The following is a 20,960-nucleotide window of genomic DNA, read 5'->3' on the forward strand; positions in this document are numbered from 1 at the left end:
GCTCGCTTTCAAGCATTCTTGCTAAAACTACTTCTCCGTCCTTTTCCATGCAGTAGATGACCACGTGATGTAACTACTGGAGAGCTGCTACGCTGGGAACAGTTCTTCCCCAAGCCCATCTGTTCCAGAACCACCTCCTTTCCCTCCTAGCCACAACATCATAGTGTTGATTTTAAATTGATAAACTTTGATCGCCTTTGCTCTGTAAAATTACCAGCAGCAAAAATTATATAGTTTCAGGAAGCGCAGGATTCTGTCCTTCATTGCTACTTTTAGTCACTAATCTCTTGAACTAAGACTTTCGACTAAGCACTGCAAGAATTCCTTCATAGTTCAGAGATTATCAAAGGATTTAAGAAAAGTAAAGGAGTTAGTGGTGCTTGGCAGAGATGACCTGGCTAGGTCAGTGAGAGGTACGCAGTGTGCCTGACAGAAGCGCCATTTTGCATGTGCTGCTTGTTTTGATTTGACCTAGAGTTATTTTTGAGGGCGTTGAGAGCCATTTTGACCTGCATTTTATGTTGATCTTTTACCATTCTTTTTCTTGTCAGTGAAATGACTTGAAAAACCAGAGTTTTATGTAACCTTAAATAGTAATTTGGTGTGTAGCCCCACATTCCTATTGTCAAATTAACTCATTCATGACATATCTGCTGAAAGATTCCCATGTACAGCCGCTGCACATGTGTGTGGAGACAGCTTTTGCTGCTGTTTGTTTATTTTATTTAGAGATACAGCACAATAACGGGACCTTTCTGGCCTAAAGAACTCACTGCACCCAATTACACCCATGTGACCAATCAGCCTACAAACCTGTACATCTTTGGAATGTGTGAGGAAACCGAAGCATGGAGGAAACCCATGATATCACAGGAGAACATACAAACTCCTTACTTATACTTGTAGGAATGGAACCTGGGTCACTGGCGCTACACTAACAGCTACACGACAGTGCCGACAGTGCCTTTCTACCCAATGAAGTATGCAAGTGCTGAGGAGAGACCCCTTTAACAGACTTAGTGAATTAATTCAAAGACAAGGGAGTCCAAAATGAGGGTCTGACTTCACTCTTTTAGCGAGGCATGTGTGTATCACGTGGTAACACAATGATGCATGCAATTAACATATTTTTAAATATGACCTGTAATTAATTAATTATACAAACAAAAATGCTTAATCAAACAATATATATGCAAAATTACTGAAATACTGAATACACAACATGGGTGACATTTTTGTGTCTTTATTTAGAGCATATTTTTCTCAAAGTCGCTAAAATTCATCTAAGAAAAAAATTTGATTTTATTCCAGGTGAACATACTGCTGCAGATTTATCTCAGTATGATCTGTGTGTGTTGTATTTAGTCCCTTCCCAAGTAGGTCAAAGTACCACACTTAGAAAGTGTGCCAATGGTTATTTAAGGACCATAGGCCACAATGCTGCTGAGGTGACGTTGGAAAATTGAGATGCACTGGAACTTCATTCTCCTTCTTTTAACTTCAGATTCAAACCTCGCTCACCCAGTGCTATCACAAACAATGCAAGTGTTAACTGATACAAGGTCAGTATGTCTAACTTGCACAAGATAGTCCTGCCTCAGCAGATTGCATACATGCAATGCCATTTTTCCAGCACTATAGTGTGGCAGCTTACTTACTTGACACCAGGCGAGAATTAGAATGATGCCGTGAATGTGGATGTTATGGGGAAGAGGTGTCTCTGCTAGACTTCCATCTGCTTAAGTTTAGAAGAGCGGAGACTTGATTGAAACATAAGATACTTATTAATGATTAGCCTCATTTGTCACATTTGCATCAAAACATACAGTGAAATCTGATCAACCATTCCAGTCAGCCTCCACCCCTCCCTCGGTTTATTACTCTCGTCACTGCATTACAAGCACTTTAAACTATTTTTATAATGAAGTTGACATTGTAGGTACGTGCTTGTATTTATGTATTTGTACACATTTTGTTCCCCTTTATAATTGCTGAATGGTGTTTTTTAATTGCTTGTCACACCCTGACCACCACACCACAGCAAGTTCCTAATACATGTAGGTGTATATGGCGAATAAACACACAGCCCGAGGATGTGCAAGTGTCATCGTCATGAGAAAATCTGCAGAAGCTGGAAATCCAAGTAGTACACACGAAATGCTGGAGGAGCTCAGCAGTCCAGTGGGATCTATGGGAAAGAGCAAATGTCAACATTTCGGGCCGAGACCCTTCTCCAGGACTGCCAGTTGTCAACATGTTTCCAGCACCAGCTTAGCATGCCCACAACTTAACCCATTCATCTTTAAGACATGGGAGGAAACCGGAGCACCCGGAGGAAGCCCACACGGTCACGGGGAGAACGTACAAACTCCTTGCAGGAAGTGGCAGGAATTGGACCCCAGACACTGACTGCTGGCATGGTAAACTGTTAGGCTAACCGCTACACTGCCATGCCAGTATCTTAAGGCAGGGTCCACAACCTTTTTTGCACCGCGGACCGGTTTATTATTGACAATATTCTTGCGGACCGAGGGGGGGGGGGGAGAGGTGCGGTTAGGGTAGCCAACGGACAAGAGTAACTGTCAAATACGTTGTGTTTACCCCGAGAAGATTACCATGACCATGAAGCCTTGCACGGGCACCAGTGCGCATGCGCGTACATGCCGATTTTTTTTTTCTGCAAATCGTTTTTGGCAATTCTGGTCGGTGGGGTGTTAGGGATGTTAATCACGACCAGAATAGAGGTGGTAAGTGGCTAATACACTCAATTTCGTTTCTAAAAGGGTTTATCTAACGAATTTAATATTAAACACACAGCGCATATTCTCCTCGCATGAATACAGTGATAAGTCACTTATAAGTCAATAGCATCATAACATTTTAAGTAACGTTTGGGTATTAAACACACAGTGCATATTTTCCCCGTAGGAACATGTAAAATCATTGCAACACACCAATATCACTGAATCAGTGGGAGCCCTGGGCTTGTTTCCCTGCAACAAGACGGTGCCATCGAGGGAGACAGCGATACTCGAAGGGGTTTCCTTGTGTCCGGTCTATTCCGCAATTTAGTTTTCGTTGTATTCATTGCAGAGATATGTTGGAAATGGAAGCAACATTTTCAGTGCTTCCGTGGCTATCTCAGGATATTCACCCTTGACTTTGATCCAAAATGCCGCCGGCAGAGATGTTATGTCAAACATACTTTTCAACCCGTCGTCATTTGCAAGCTCGAGGAGTTGATCTCCTTCCTGCGCTGACATGGATGACGCGCGGGTAATGACCTCGCGTGCGTTCAAACTCAACAGTGGCCGTGACAGGGAATGAGGAAAGGTGCAGCTGACTCCTATCGCCAAATCATATCGTTTCCTCACGGCCCGGTAGCGCATGCTTTGCGGCCCGGTGGTTGGGGACCACTGCCTTAAGGATCTTAACAGGATGCAGAAGATCTTTTCTCTTCTGGGAGAATCTGGATCACTGGTCACCATTTTAAAAAGAGGGGGTTGACCATTTAAGGCAGGTGAGGTGATTTATTGCCTCTGAGTGTTGTCTAAAGGACGGCAGCTGTCGTGTCTTTGAATATTTTCAGGGAAGAGGCAGACAGATCCTGATAATAAAGGAGGTGAAAGGTTATCAGGAGTAGATAAGAAAGTGAGGTTAAGGTTACAGTCAATTAGCTTAGCAATGATCTCATTGAACAGCAGAGCAGGGGTGAGGGGCTGAATGGCCTGTTGCATCTAATACCTATTGCAGTCCCATTTCATACTTCCAGTTAATACAGTTGATGGCCAAGCTTCTTTCCAAACCTGATGCAGTAAGTTCGTTCTGCATCTGCAATTTGTTGATGGGAGCTATTAACACATCAACTTCGTTCAGTTTTCGGGTTTTGACGTACCACTGCCTTTTAATTTGTTTGGCAGAAATGAGAAAAATTATTATTAGGAATAAAGTACATGTCAGAATCAGATTCGGGTTTAATATCACCGGCATATGTCGTGAAAGTTAAAATAGGTAGTGCAAAAAAAATACAAATTTTAAAAAATGTAGTGAGGTAGTGTTCATGGGTTGGATGTCCATTTAGAAATCAGGTGGCAGAGGGGAAGAAGCTGTTCGTGAATCACTGAGTGTGTGCTTTCAGGCTTCTGTACCTCCTTCCCAATGGTAATGATGTGAAGAGAACATGTCCTGGGTGGTGGGGATCTTAATGATGGACGCTGCCTTCCTGAGGCACTGCTCATATGTACAGGTGAATGTGTGTATATGTGTGTGTATGTATATATTTTTACATTTTTTTTTAAATAAAGCACATGTGTATTTAATATTTTAGTAATATTTGAGTAAGTACCCAGGTCTAGGTCCTTAACAGCATGCTTCAGCATTGGGGTGTAGAAGAGGTTGAAGAGCACTGGTGCTAGAACGCACCCTTGCTTCACGCCACTTGAGATGTTGAAAGTCTCAGATGGTTCCCCATCTGAGAACACTTCTCCTGTCATGCCATCGTGGAGCAGGCGGATGAGTGCAGTGAATTTCTGCAGGCAGCCAAGCTTTCTAAGGATGATCCACGGCATGTTTCTGTTGACCGTATCAAACGCCTTCATCAGATCAATGAAGACAGAGTATAATGTCTTGTTCTGTTCCAGGCACTTCTCCTGTATCTGTCTCACTGCGAAGATCATGTCGACAGTGCTGCGTTCGGGACGAAAGCCGCATTGCGACTCAGGAAGGCTCTCTTCTGACACTGTTGGAGTCAGTCTGTTGAGGATGATGCAGGCAAGGATTTTTCCGGCAATGGAAAGTAGTGAGATGCCTCTGTAGTTCCCGCAGTCGGTCCTTGAACCTTTATTTTTGTAGAGGACAATTATTGTTGCGTCTCTGAGTTCAGGGGTTATCTCTTCTTCCCAAATGCTAGTCAGGGTGCTGTGGAAAGCCTCAAGTGATTCAGCTTTCAGCCAAGCTCAAAGATGTACAAGGCTGTGGTCCTCACCTCTCTCCTGTACGGCTGCGAAACCTGGACCCTGTGTTGCAGGCACGTCAAACAGCTGGAGCAGTTTCACATGCGCTCTCTGCGGTCGATCTCGAGGATTCGATGGCAGGACCGAATCACCAACCAGGAAGTCCTTGACAGAGCCAACAACACAAGCATTGAGGCAAGGATCCTCCAGGCCCAGCTACGCTGGACTGGCCATGTAATCCGCATCGGTGAAACAAGAATCCCCAGGCAGCTGCTCTACGGTGAGCTTTGTCATGGCAGTCGCAATCAGGGCCGCCCCAAAAAAAGATTGAAAGACAATCTGAAATCGTGCATCAAATGGGCAGACCTCCAGCCTCGACAACTTGAGGAGTCTGCAGCCGACAGGGCTGTGAGGCACGCTCTGACCAGAAAAGCTGCATCTGACCTTGAGGATGACCGAGATCAGTGCCTTGCAGCAGCACGAGATCGACACCACAAAGCTGCGTGTGCACCTGTTCTAACAACCGCCATTCCATGTCCAACCTGCAACTGCATGTGTGCTTCCGCCTTCAGCCTCCGAAGTCACATGTGTATCCACAGATGTTTAGCCTTCCTCGGACCCTGAGAAACAACCACCACAATATTTGAGTAATATTGTAAATATATTTGATTAAGCATTCTTTGTTTAAATAATTACTTATGGGCTGTATGTAAAGGTACGTGAAAGGCATACATCATTATGCCAGCACATCATATGTCGTGCCTCGCTGAAAGTAAAATGAACACACACACAATTCCTGTGTATATATATATATATATATATACACACACACACATAAACAACCCTGACATTTTCTGCAAAATCTTTTCCAGCTATTTCGAAGGTTGAAATTTGCCAACTCAAACAATATAGTTTTTAAAAGTCTGTGTATTTCAAATCTGACAACAGCTGTACCAAGTACTTCAATGAGCCTTGGACATCTTAGGTTCAGAATGTTATTTTGATAAGGTGCTAATCCTCAGAATAGAACAGCTGACCTCTGTACCTCCCAAGATTTAAGGATTTTTTTTAGAATGTTTTCAGGCAGTCTAATGTAGGGTTATATGTTTGAATTAGCAGAGTGAAACACTGAGTCATTGGGTTTTGAGTACTTGTGTAAATAAATACTTGAGGGTATATAAAAGACAGGATTGTTTTAATGACTTCCTGTGAATTTTCTTTTCTGAAGGTTTCACCCAACCTTTAAATTTTTTGGTTTTGACCCCATTTTCTGCATTAGTTCTGTAGATTTGAACAAACTTCTGTATGCGGCACACTGAGAGCCAAGATTAATGCTTGTTAGCATATACTCTGCTCCTTTCAAGGTCCTGGATCATCTTAGAGTGCACTTTCACACACTGGATTTTGTCTCATGGTTAGCTAATCACTAGGTTTGTTGACCAGTGTCTGTCACGGTCTTCAAGGCCACAAAATATTCTTTGAACCAACTCTTAACTTGTTGATAATGAACGAAGTAAAATTTCTCAAATTCGTCCTCTGTGTTTGGATAGCATTTCATGTTTAATGGCTGAGAATTAGAATATAAAGATTAGCTTCATTTGTCACATGTAAAGCAAAACATACAGTGAAACTTGCACAGCCCACAAGTGTCACTGAGGCAAAAGAGCACTTTGGGATAGCCAAGGCAAGAGATAACAAAAACACAGATTAGGTTTTTGGGTCAACTTAATCCCTCATGTATTTTGACCCGTTGAGATATTTGGTGTCTTCTCAGATCAGCTCCATTTAACCTAGCAACACACACAAAAAGCTGGTGAATGCAGCAGGCCAGGCAGTATCCATTGGAAGAAGCACAGTCAACGTTTCAGGCCGAGACCCTTCATCAGGACTAATTGAAAGAATTGATAGTCAGAGATTTGACAGTGGGAGGGGGAGGGGGAGATCCAAAATGATAGGAGAAGACAAGAGGGGGAGGGATAGAGCTAAGAGCTGGAAAGTTGATTGGCAGAAGGGATACAAGGCTGGGAAGAGGGAGGATCATGGGATGGGAGGCGGAGGGAAAAAGAAAGGGGGAGGGGAGCGCCAGGGAAAGATAGAGAGCAGGCAAGGAGCTATTGTGAGAGGGACAAAGAAAGAGGGGGGGGGGGATAAATAAATAAATAAATAGGGGATGGGGTGAGAACAGGAGGAGGGGCATTAACGGGAGTTAGAGAAGCTAATGTTCATGCCATCAGGTTGGAGGCTACTCAGGCGGAATATAAGGTGTTGCTCCTCTAACCTGAGTGTGGCTTCATCTTTACAGTAGAGGAGGCCGTGGATAGACATATCAGAACGGGAATGGGACATGGAATTAAAATGTGTGGCCACTGGGAGATCCTGCTTTCTCTGGTGGACAGAGCGTAGGTGTTCAGCGAAACGATCTCCCAGTCTGCGTTGGGTCTCACCAATATATAGAAGGCTACACCGGGAGCACCGGACGCAGTATATCACCCCAGCCGACTCACAGGTGAAGTGTCACCTCACCTGGAAGGACTGTCTTGGGGCCCTGAACGGTGGTGAGGGAGGAAGTGTAAGGGCATGTGTAGCACTTGTTCTGCTTACAAGGATAAGCGCCAGGAGGGAGATCGGTGGGGAGGACAAATGGACAAGGGAGTCACATAGGGAGCGATCCCTGCGGAAAGCAGAAAGAGTGGGGGGAGGGAAAGATGTGCTTGGTGGTGGGATCCCGTTGGAGGTGGCGGAAGTTACGGAGAATTGTATGTTGGACCCAGAGGCTGTTGGGGTGGTAGGTGAGGACAAGGGGAGCCCTATCCCTAGTGGGTTGGTGGGAGGATGGAGTGAGAGCAGATGTGCATGAAATGGGAGAGATGCGTTTGAGAGCAGAGTTGATGGTGGAGGAAGGGAAGCCCCTTTCTTTAAAAAAAGGAAGACATCTCCTTCGTCCTGGAATGAAAGACCTCATCCTGAGAGCAGATGCGACGGAGACGGAGGATGCTCCCGCTGCGGCCTTCTATATATTGGTGAGACCCAACGCAGACTGGGAGACTGTTTTGCTGTCCGCCAGAGAAAGCAGGATCTCCCAGTGGCCACACATTTTAATTCCACATCCCATTCCCATTCTGTCATGTCTATCCATGGCCACCCCTACTGTCAAGATGAAGCCACACTTAGGTTGGAGGAACAACACCTTATATTCCGTCTGGGTAGCCTCCAACCTAATGGCATGAACATTGACTTCTCTAACTTCCGCTAATGCCCCTCTTCCCGTTCTCACTCCATCCCTTATTTTTTTTTTCCTTTCTTCTCTCTCTTTTTCTCTCTCTGTCCCTCTCACAATAACTCCTTGCCTGCTCTCCATCTTCCCCTGGCGCTCCCCTCCCCCTTTCTTTCTCCCTAGGCCTCCCGTCCCATGATCCTCTCCCTTCTCTAGCCTTGTATCCCTTTTGCCAATCAACATTCCACCTCTTAGCTCCATCCCTCCCCCTGCCGTCTTCTCCTATCACTTTGGATCTCCCCTTCCCCCTCCCACTTTCAAATCTCTTACTATCTCTTCTTTCAGTTAGTCCTGATGAAGGGTCTCGGCCTGAAACGTCGACTGTGCTTCTTCCTATGGATGCTGCCTGGCCTGCTGCGTTCCACCAGCATTTTGTGTGTGTTGCTTGAATATCCAGCATCTGCAGATTTCCTCGTGTTTCCATTTTACCTAGTCTTATTTTACTCTCCACTAACAAATATAAATTCAAAACAACATTTCTTAGTTTGAAGTTCATGGGTTGGTTGTGAGGGGTTGTGGAATTGCTTGACTTAGTTTACTGAGAGGAGCTGTCCTCTTGGTAATGTTTTGCCCCATTTAGAATATAACCCAGTACAGGCCCTTTAGCCCAGGATGTTGTGCTGACCTTTTAACTTACTCTAGGGTCAATCTAATGCTTTCCTCCTACTTAACACTCCATTTTTCTATCATCTGTATGCCTATCTAAGAATTTCTTAAATGTCCCTGATGCACCACCATCCTTGACAAGGTGTTCCATGCACTAAACTCATCACTCTGTGCAAAAATTCTTGCCTCTGACATCTGCCCTATACTTTCCCCCAATAAACTTAAAATTATGCCCCCTCGTTTGAACCATTTCCACTCTTGGGGGGATGGGTAAGTCTCCGGCTACCCACTCAATCTATGCCTCTTACCGTCTTGTACATCTCTGTGAAGTCACCTCCTATTCTCCTTCATTCCAAATCGAAAAGTCTTAGCTTGCGCAATATATCTTCATATCCTCATTCTCTAATACAGGCATCTTCTGCACCCTCTCTAAAGCTTCCACGTCCTTCCTGTCATAAGGCAACCAGAACCGAACACAGTAATCTAAGCATGGCCTAGCCAGGGTTTTGTTTTATAATAAGCAAGTGGTAGCCACTTAACTTAAGATCTATCATAACTGAGCAGTATTAGTTTATGAGGGATTTTGCATCTTGGCTGTGTAAGAATCTATGTTTGTTGAACAACCTAACTGCTGCAATAAGGACGACTCAAAGTTCCATACTGTAGAGATTTTAACCACTTCAATTATTTGGGATTGGTTAGTTTTCTAATATTAGTAGTTGAAGTTAAATATTTGCGAACAAGAACCTTGATGTCTGATGTAGGAAACAAATCTATAGTTCTTCAAGTAACACACACAAAATGCTGGAGGAGTTCAGCAGGCCGGGCAGCATATATAGAAAATAGTACAGTTGACGTTTCGGGTCGACACCCTTCGGCAGGACTGGAGAAAAAGGGATGAGCAGATTTAAAAGTTAGGGTGAGGGGAGGGAGAAAAACAGGATGATAGGTGAAACCAGGAGGCGGAGGAGTGAAGTACAGAGCTGGGAAGTTGATTGGTGAAAGAGATACAGGGCTGGAGAAGGGGGGATCTAATAGGAGAGGACAGAAGGCCTTGGGCGAAAGAAAAGGTGGGGAAGAGTACCAGAGGGGGGCGATGGACAGACAAGAAGATAAGGTGAGAGAGGGAAAAGGGGATGGGGAATGTTGTGAAGTGGGGTGGGTGGGGGTGGATTACCAGAAGTTCGAAAAATCGATGTTCATGCTATCAGGTTGGAGGCCAACGTTTTAGCTTAATGTTGCCCACCTTGCGTGAATATTGAAATGGCCACTTGCTTTCAGTCTTCGCTACATTAATTAGATAAGTTTGTGGAGATCTATTTGCACTTCGACACGTAAAAGTCTTTTTCTGTTTGATCGGTGTCAGAAAAGTCACATTAAATCCACCATTATTCCATGCGGTAAAACAATAAAATATGTAAGCTTCCATGGGGGTGTTGAGTACTTTTTATAGGCAGTGTAGTTAAATGACAATAAACTTGACTTGACTTGATTTTTGATGTTGAATTCCTTTGTTGTATGACTCCATTGTTTGGCTAACTGTTTTGATATTTGTTATCTGATGTTGCCCGAGCATTGGTACTAAAATGTCCTTTCCACTGTTGCACAGTTGGTGAATTCGTAAGTGATGCACTCCTTGTTCCTGACAAATGCAAGTTCCTGCACCGGGAGAAGATGGACACCTGTGAGAGCCATCTGTATTGGCACACAGTTGCAAAAGAGGTACGCTTGCCATATTAAAAGGTTCTCCCGTGACTAAGCAAATGTCCCCCTACAGTTAGCGATTGAAGTTCCGTATCCCTTCATCAGCCAGTTATTCTAAATGTACCTTTTGTATTTTGAAGGAGTGTATTTATGCTGTGAATGAAATCTTGGCAGAACAATTACACCTTAAGTGCCAAAATATTTCTTTGTGATTTTTTTCATGTACCTAATGAAGACGGTCTTTTTCTCCCAACTCTTGAATTATGGCATTGTTTTGAAACTAGTTTGAATGCCTATAGTATTTCTGATCAATATACGGATTCTTGGCTCTGTAGGGCACAAAGAAAATGTCTCCATATAGTTGTTGCTCAAACTTGTTTTTTGTATTGGTTGAGGATAATTTATAATTAATTATTCTTTGCTGTATCATTTACTCATGTGCCCTTGACCTTCATACCCTGGTGAAAGCTAATCTATTTTCATATCTGTTAACATTTCTATGAGATGGTATTTGGCCTACTTAGACCATAAGATATAGGAATGGAATAAAGCCATTTGGCTACATCATGGCTGATTTACTAACCTTCTCATCCCCGTTCTCCTGACTCCTCCCTGTAACTTTTGATGCCCTCTTACTAATAAATCACCTACAAACCTCTGCCTTAAATATACCCAATGACTTGGACTCTACAGTCATCTGTGGCAATGGGTTCCACAGATTCACCATCCTCTGGCTAAAGAAATTCCTCCTCACCTCTGTTCTAAAGAGACGGCTTCCTATTCTGTGCCCTCTGATCCCAGATGACCCCACTATAGGGAGCATCCTCTCCACATCCACTTTCAATATTCGATGGGTTTCAGTGAGATCCCCCCCACCTCCGTATTCTTCTAAACTCCAGTGAGTACAGGCCCAGAGCCACCGAACATTCATCAACCTTGTCTGCTTATAGCCTCTAGGTTTTCAATTCCAGTGGAACATATCTTCAGTGTTTGACTGTCTGAAAATCTCTCTGTATGGTGAATGGAAGCATGCTCCTCGCGCTGAGTTACTGCATTATTCTCAGTGCTTGCAGTCTCTTCATAAGCTCTCTGTTGCTCATAGTGAAGGACAAGTTGGGGCAGGCCTCTACATCTGGTGTTTGTCTACCCATCAAATAAGCTAGCACACTCTCCCCATCAGAAGTATAACCACTGGGCCTCTGCCAAATTGCGAGGTGATTCAGACAAACAGGTTGGATTCCTATTGTTCATTTTCCTCCTTCCCTCCCCTCCCCTTCCCCCACACTGTCTGTACAAAATGAATATTATATTTTGTCTGAGCTAGATGAGATCAGAATTTTTATGTGAGAATTAATGGTACCAAGTCTTCCTTGTTTCTTCAGCTTCACAATCAATCCTTCAAACGGTTGAACTGCCTCATTCGAGATTAAGGCTTGGATCTCCAGGGATGAGTTTTAATAGGCCAGTCTACTGGCAAGCTTGCTGACAGAACTATTGCACATGAGTAGTATCCATTGGTTGAAGGTTACCTTTCTGTAGCCCCCACATCTCCCTTCACATAGCCCCATTCCCCCACAGACAATTACACCAAACCACACTTTGTTATCAGAAATCTCGAGGCAACACAACAGAATTGAACTTCAGTTTGATTCAATTAATTAAATGCAACAGAAATCATTAAGTGTCTGATTTCAGTCAGCAATTCACGCTGGTCTCCAGCCTGATAAAGACTGCCATTGTCTGAGTGTCATTAAATAATTTATGATATTTGCTGGTGGGAAGACAAACAGAAGGGAAGCGGTTGCAGGGAATATTGTCCAGCTATGCTTGTTAAAACATTAACCAATTTGCACTATTTCTTTGTATCTGGTTCTCCGGTAACTTGATTGCCTTTTGAGACTTGGGATTTTCAGTATTGCAGAATTATCCTCCTTTGGGTAGTCTTACTAAAATTACACTATTTCGCCAATGATCATTTTTGAACAGCAGAAATCTTTTTAAGGAGGGTCCTTCCATTCCTCGCCCACCTTTCACTCCATTTGTCCACATTTTCTTGGGTTTATAAATGTTCCTTTATTTTCATACTTAATATACAAGACAAATTGAGCTGTATTATTTTGCTTGCTGTATATGTATATAGGAAATTGCTTGTTTTGGTATATTCACTGTCCACTTGAACGGAACGGACCTATAGCAAAAAAACTGATTATTATTATTTATTAAAGTTTATTATTATTTGTTCTCTTTGTATTTGCACAGTTTGTCTTTTGCACATTGGTTGTTTGTCAGTCTTTGATTCTATTGTATTTCTTTTGTTCTATTGTGAATGCCTGCAAGAAAATGAAGCTCAAAGTAGGACTTGTACATACTTTGATAACACATTTACTTTGAACTTTGAAAGTTTGCCAAGTAAAAAGCTGGTGCGTCTTTACCACCTGAACTGAATTAAGATCACTTCAGAAGACAGTCCACAGAAGCTATGTGGGTTTACCCAGCTTTTAATTCTTTGTGCTTTCCCAGACCTGCGGTGACAAGATCATGAACCTCCATGACTATGGAATGCTGCTGCCATGCGGAATTGACGAATTTCGTGGCGTAGAATTTGTTTGCTGCCCCATTCCTGAAGAAAACGATAAGATCGACTCAGACATTGATGAAGAAGATTCGGATGTCTGGTGGGGAGGCGATGATGCAGATTATGCGGATGGCGGGTAAGGCTTCCTTGCTGCTTTATTATCTTTCGGATGCTTACTGCATTGAGAGTATCAAAGGTGACAGAGAAGCTTTACTGGCCTTAAATTTCATCAATATCATAGATTTTTATTTTTCTAGGGGTCATAAGTGAAGCCAGTGAATGCAATCCATTTGCCTTACTGTGTTAAAATGTGCATCACACTGATTGCAGTGGCAAAGCAAAGTTTCTATAATATCTAAAACTGGGCTCTATTATAATTTGCACTGCAGTACAGAAACAGGCCTTTCGGCCTTTCTAGTCTGTGCTGAACTATTATTCCCATTGACCTGCACCCAGACCGTAGCCCTCCATACCTTTACCATCCCTGTACCTATTCAAATTTCTCTTCAATGTTGAAATCAAACCCACATCCACCACTTCTGCTGGCCGCTCGTTCCACACACTCGCCACCATCTGAGTGAAGTTCCCCCTCAGGTTCTCCTTAAACATTTCACCTTTCACCCTTAACCCATGACACCTAGTTCTTGTCTCACCCAACCTCAGTGGAAAGTACCCGCTTGCATTTACCCTATCAATACCCTTCATAATTTTGTGTACCTCTTATCAAATCTCCCCTCATCCTCCTCCACTCCAGGGAATAAAGTTCCAACTTATTCAACCTTTCCCTGTAACTCAGGCCCTCTAGTCCTGGCAACATCCTTGAAAATTTTCTCTGCTCTTTTTCATGTATATATCTTTTAAATTGTTTGCTTGTGGTGATTGAGACCTTGATGAATGCTCTGGTGTACCAGTGTTATCTAATCAGTTCAGTTTGGGTTATAGTTAAATCAGTACCTAGTTGCCTGTTTGTACTTCTACATACTTGGCAAAGATTTTAAAAAACTTTAATTGTAAAGTTGTATTAACTAAAGCTTTGCCGAACTCTCTCAGTATTTAGACGGTATGAGCTGCTGAAGAAGAAAATATTAGCCCCCTAGATCATTCAGGCAATGCATCTTGTGATCAAGGTTAAGATTGTTTAATGTCATTTCCAGTACACAAGTGTAAAGGAGATTGAAATAATTGTTACTCTGGATCCGTTGTTGATCAGCCTTACTGCTTGGGGAAGGCAACTGTTTTTGAGTCTGGTGGTCCCTGGTGTGGATGCCGCGTAGCCTCTTCCCTGATGAGAGTGGAACAAGCAGTCCATGAGCAGGGTGGATGCATCCTTCATGGCCTTTTTCCGGCATCTTTCTGTATATACAGTATGTCCGTGATGGCGTGATGGGTAGGCTGGTGCCGGTGATGCCTTGCGCAGCGTTGACTACCCATTGCAGAGCCGTCCTGTCTGTTGCAGTGCAGATGGTGTCTGATCCAGATACTCCAGCAAGTACTGAATCCAGTTGGCTGACCTGGTGGAATATTAGAATTAATCTTCTTCCATTTTAGTAACATAAAATTAGCAATCTAAACATACTGAGCAGATTCAGATTTGATTATGGTGACCTTTCTAGTGAACTCATAATGCTCTATGCTAAATTTAATTTGATAAGTTATGTCCAACAAAGAGAGTGGTGAACCAACGATAAGAGAACAAAACTGCCTCATTACTCTTCTGTTCATCAACTTGGAAGCAAAACTGTGATCAGACATCATCATCGTCATTATGTGCTGTGTCGTATGACCTGGACGATCCTGGTCTATGACTATGATTGTTCTTGTCAAATTTTTTGACAGAAGTAATTACCATTGCCGCCCTCTGGGCAGTATTTTTCCAAGACGGGTGACTCCAGCTATTATCAATACTCTTCAGAGATTGTCTACCTGGCATCAGTGGTCATATAACCAGGACTTGTGATGTGCACCGGCTGCTCATACGGCCATCCACCATCTGCTCCCATGTCTTCACATGACTCTGATCAGAGGCTAGGCAGGGGCTACACTTTGCCCGAGGGTGACCTGCAGGCTAGCAGAGGGAACAGAGTGTCTTTGGTAGAGACGTACCTCCCCCATGATACATAAGCTGTAAAAATAATTAGTGAGCATTCTCCTTCAATTTGATAAAACCCTTCTGTTAAAAGCTCATTTACTTCTTGTTGTTGGCCTCAAAAGGATGCATTGAAAATTAAACTAATTTTGAAATAAATAATGATGTATCATTAATTTTAGATCAGTTTGTGTGTGCCCTTTTTGGCAAAATCTTTTTTCCAAATAATGAGGTCTTTGTAATATCGTAGTGGTATGAATATTTCTGTGACTAATTGGGTTTTCATCGTTCGGTTTTGTCATTAATCCACATCCTTTGTCTGAACTAACTGATCGTGTCCTTTCGTCTGCACATCCTTCTGTGTTTGCCCATTGATCCCGAAAAAGCCGTCAAGATAATTTAACTAATTTAATCACAGTTCAGTGGTAACGTTTGTTGGATTTAAAGTTTGCAAGCTTAAGTCCAGTTATGCTTTGTAATTTCAAAATATTAAACTAATTCAAAGGAAGACACGAGTCTGAAATGTGAATCTAAATTCGTGTTTACTTTAAGCGAGGCAGATGCTTATCACATGGTAGGGTCATGACTTATGTAATTTATATATAACCATAATGAATTATATAAACAATAAAGGATGCTTAATCACACAATATATTTATAAAATTACTCAAATATTACTAAAATATTAAATGCACAATAAGTCCCATTCGAGATCCTTAAAAACAAATCCAAGATGACATTCCACTGCAGTAATGGGAGAGTGCTGCAGCATCAGAGATTTTGTTTGTTTTAATGACATGAAACTGGGCTCCTTTCTGCTTCCTTGGGCAATGTATGGTACCATTTCAAACAAGATCAAAGATATTGCCCCTAGTGTTCTATTTACTCTCTATAAATGAATATAAGATACGGAATATTGCCTATTCAGTGACAGCACGAGTAATGGGAGTTTGTTGGTCATGTATTAATTTTGTCACTAAATATAATCACACACTCAGTGATTCAGGAACAGCTTCTTCCCCTCTGCCATCGGATTACTAAATGGACATTAAACCCATGAAAACCACCTGACTTTTTAAAAATATATTATTTCTGTTTTTGCACGATATTTAATCTATCCAATATACATATACTGTAATTGATTTACTTATTTTTCTCTCTCTGCTAGATTATGTATTGCATTGAACTGCTGCTGTTAAGTTAACAAATTTCACACCACATGCCGGTGATAATAAACCTGATTCTGATTCACTTCATGCTATAAGTAGAAGTTGTGATTCAATACAAAAACTAACAAGATAACAAAATTCCAGAGATGCTAATTTATAAAATGAGGCAGCACAATAGCATAGCAGTTAGCATAATGTCTTACAGTACAGGAACTCAGGATCAATTCCTGCGGCTGTCTGTAAGGAGTTTGTACGTTCTCCCTGTGACCGTGTGGGTTTCCTCCGGGTGCTCTGGTTTCCTCCCACAGTTCAAAGATGTACCGATTGGTAGGTTAACTGGTCACTGTAAATTGTCCCGTGATTAGACTGGGATTAAATTGGGGGATTGTTGGGCAGCGTGGCTCAAAGGGTTAGAAGGGCCTACTCTGTGCTCTGTTCTATGGGTCTATTCTCGTCTATTCTCGTCTGGTGGTTTTGTGATCCAGAGGTTCAGCAGTTAAGAATGAGCCATACTACTTGTTACTTACAGCTGATTATTGCATGTTACAAGAGCAGAAAATGAACAAAGAAAAATTAAAGAAGTTGTGGGGTTGTCTTAGACAAATACTAGCTCCAAGTAGAAGGATAACAACATTCCAGTGATAACTATTGATGTATAAAATAGTCAGATTTAAATGTTGTGATAACTGCTACAGAAAATCTGTGAAGCTTCTAGCTTCCAGTTATTGGACCTGGTTATTAGGGGAATAGGTATATTTTTCAGGCCTAGTTATTAGGGTTAGTTTTGACCATTTGGGGAGTAGGTTTTGTTTTAATGCCCAGGTATTAGGCTTCATTTGGACTGTTTATATGTGAGCCCACTGGAATCCGGAGTCTGGGCATGGCCTGTCATGGGGTTGGAGGATGTATATGCATAGACAGGAGTGCATCTTGTTTTGTTGCTTGTTGGTTCCGTGTTGTTCTGCCAAGCACTGTGGACATGCTATGTTGGCACTAAAATGTGTGGCAACACTTGTGGGCTGCCCCCGGCACATCCTTAGGTTGTTTTGGTTTTAATACAAAGGGCTCATTTCACTGTGTGTTTCCATGCACATGTGATAAGTAAAACTAATCGGAATCTGAATGCAGCACCTTAAATAGGACAACATCATATCCTTTATTACTAAATATTGCTAATGTCCAATTTGTTGCTACGTTACAATTTTACTGTTGGTCAAGTACTCATAAAGCATTGTGTGAATGCAAGCATGGATGCTGCTTATGGATATGTCTATCTGGGTCTCAGAGCTCTGTTCTTCAACAACCACTCAGTAAATGTTCTGCTATCAAGACTGAATTGTAAGCCATTTCATTACTGTGACTTAACAGATTGTCTTCAGAATAAATGGGACATATTTTCAATAGCAGCTGAAATGTGATAATCATTCCTCTTCGAATCAGTGCTAATATTAAATTAGATCATTTCATGCTGAGAACCTCCATCAAAATGAAAATATGACCAGTTTGAAAGCAGTGTGCTTAATGATCAGAAAACTTTTCACCAGTCACCAATACTAAATTGTTGATCTTAGGAAATTGCTTCTCTTTTGTGGTTCTCACAGAGATACAATTCTAAGAAGTGGCTTCCAGTGATTCCCTGATGGCAGATTATTCAATCCAGATTTGTCAAAGCCAGACAAAGATACCCAGTGGGTAAAAAAAAACTTCAAGCTGATGCCATTTCTGGTTCCTCTTCTTGGAGCCCAGTACTCCGTTGGCATTTAGGACAGCAGTGAACGTCCTCCATCTCCAGTGGTGTTCAAGGCTTCCTTCATCGTGCCAGTAGCTTCCTCTCGGTTTTTACTACTGTCAGCCATGCAAGTCCTAGTTGGAGACTCAGGGGAATACTATCACACTCAAATGTAGAAGGATTCTTCATTGCTGTTTCCGGTACAATTTTCTTTCCAGTCAGGGTTGTTAGCCCTGAGTTGAACCCCCAAACCTGGAGGATCAGTGGACCACTCTTAATCTGTACTCTACCCTTTGACCTGTTTGGCATGAGTAACCCTACCAAGACCCAAAGCATAGAGCCCTGACTCCAACCAGCATAGCTCTCCAAGTCATTGAGGCATGCAAGCCTCCAAACCACGACAAGGTTGTGGTCCTCTGCCTACTCTGTTTCTAACACCAAGATGCAGAAATCATCAACTGCTGCCAGACTTCTAACTAAAATCAGGAAGAGGGCATATTTCACTCCCATTCTAGCTACTCTGCATTTGCTTCCAATCATAAACAAGAGAAAATCTGCAGATGCTGGAAATCCAAGCAGACCCAGTCCTGACGAAGGGTCGACTGTGCTCTTTTCCACAGATGCTGCCTGGCCTGCTGAGTTCCTCCATCATTTTGTGTGTGCTGCCTGCATTGGCTTCCTTTATCTTTTAGATTGGATTTTGAAGTTCTCTTACTTGACCAGAGTACATCACAGGATCACTTTTGTTTTATAATCCTGCTTGAGCTCTCAGATCTTCTTCCGCCATTCTCTTAAATGTAAACAATCTCCCTTAAAAGGTAACTGGCAGGTCAGCTTTTTGGAACTACATGTCTAAACTGTGGAACTCAATACCTAAACTATAAGGCATACAGACACAGTTGACACTTATAAACACCAGCTCAAAACTTAGTTATTCAACCTTGCTTTTAACTAACATCTTTTTGTCTTTTATTTTCATGTTTGCATTTTCTTCCATTGTAAAGCACTACATTGTCTGGATGAAAAATGCTCTATTAATAAGTTATAATTGTTACTTTTTTTTTCTCAGCTCAAGCTGGTAAAACCTGAGGTACAGGGACAGCCAAGCACGCTCATTTGTCAATTGCTAGGAACTTTCAGACTATTCTAGTGGTGTTTAGTATCGTGGCTTCCTGGAGATTTATATAGATAGTGCTGTGTTAGCCCTAATTGTTTAATGCTATTGTGTAGTGCCTTTGAGATAATACCGGTTGTCAGTATTACTGTTGGGACAGTGTATAACCTTGTTCATGTTTCAAAGTCTTTCAATTTACTCTTTTAATTCAGTATATTTCTGATGTTTTTCACCTAATTGATTTTGTATGTGTGTTTAGAATGGTTATATCTAGTAAGTAAGTTGTTCTGTATACTGTATTGCTATTTAATTTGTGGGTCTCTGATTCTAAAACTGGATCAGGCTTGCATTTGTAGTAAAGTATGGTTTCTTCTATGAGTTTGTATTTTAAAGCAAGATTGTGGTGAATGATGTTTGCCACTTGATTGTGCATGTGTGAGTAATCAGATTGAGTTAAACTACTGCAGGATCCAGTAATGTGCTGGATTGTTTCTGGTTTCTCCTGGCATTTTCCGCATTTATCGTCTTGAATTTGTTGGTCTTTTATTATGTACTTCTGTTTTTTTTTGTGTTGACCACCTGGTTCTGTATTGCCACAGGAATCCGTCTGTTCTGGGAAGAGGCCTCCAACTCTGAGCCAGGCGTTCGATGCTTTTGAAGTCAACGTCTAGTGAGCTCAGATTGGTACAAATAATAATAATAATAATAATAACGGCTTCTTGTACCATTCTCTGTCCTGCACTCTCCCATCAGGCAGGAAGTACAAAAGCCTGAAGGCACGTTACCACAAGGCTAAAGGATGGCTTCTCTCAGACTAGTAAATAGTTCCCCGGTGTGATAAGATGTACTCTTTCCCTCACAATCTACTTCGTATTGATCTTGCACTTCATCGTTTACCTGCTCTGCACTTCGTCTACAGCTGTTACACTTCATTCTCCTTTGTTATTGTTTAATTTCAATGCACTTTGTGATGATTATCTGAGTGAACAGTGTATAAAATAAGCTTTTCACTGTATCTTGGTACATGTGACAATAATAAACCTATACCAATCCCAATCCCAATACCATCCTGTTTTCGCTCTGCCTGCAATCAGCTAAGCTCTGATATTATGATTATATGTAATTGATCCTTACCACAAGTGGGAAATGTCAGTTGTCTGGTGTCTTATTAATGCCTGAATAGTAGTGTTGAGGCCTGAAGGGATTTAACTGTTGAAATATTCAGACCATCTGTCATTGTATTTGAAGAACACGCTGGCATTGACCAAGATCTTGACCTTAATCTAGTCATCAGGTTGTGAACTTACTATAGTAAGAGCAGGTTATTGTTGGTAATCTTATCAACTGGTTTCTGGAGTTCAGGGATCATATGTTCTACTCCAAGTCTACAGGTTATGGAGTGACAGGTCAGTGTGGTTACCTGTAGGCTCTGGTATGCAGGAAATGCCTGGCAGGGCAGGTTTTTTTTTACTTATGTGTTTGGTCTGTTCCTCCATCTGTGCTCTCCTGATGAATGGACTCAATGTTCGGAAAGCCATCCAGAAACCTGCTTCTCCATTATGTGGGCCAGGGACCCCAAAAGTGGTTGGAAATGTATGTATGAATTTATTTAGAAATACAGTGCCAAATAGGCCTTTCCCGCCCTTTGAGCCGCGTTATCCAGCAACCCCGATTTAATGCTGACCTAATCATGGGACAACTTACAAAGAGCAGTGAACCTACCTGGTACGTCTTTAGATTGCGGGAGGAAA

At 42.1% G+C, this 20,960-nt stretch overlaps 1 protein-coding gene across 4 annotated transcripts in view; it reads left to right on the forward strand.

The window, feature by feature from the left end:
• appa (amyloid beta (A4) precursor protein a) overlaps nt 1-20,960 on the forward strand; it is a 216,980-nt gene that overhangs the window by 102,849 nt on the left and 93,171 nt on the right. For all 4 annotated transcript variants that reach the window (XM_072259874.1, XM_072259876.1, XM_072259872.1 and 1 more), the window contains exons 4-5: nt 10,442-10,554; nt 13,057-13,247. In XM_072259874.1, coding sequence (XP_072115975.1) covers nt 10,442-10,554; nt 13,057-13,247 — 304 coding nt within the window. The remainder of the gene's footprint in view (nt 1-10,441; nt 10,555-13,056; nt 13,248-20,960) is intronic.

Source organism: Mobula birostris, chromosome 6, assembly GCF_030028105.1.
Source record: "Mobula birostris isolate sMobBir1 chromosome 6, sMobBir1.hap1, whole genome shotgun sequence".
NCBI classification, from domain to species: domain Eukaryota; kingdom Metazoa; phylum Chordata; class Chondrichthyes; order Myliobatiformes; family Myliobatidae; genus Mobula; species Mobula birostris.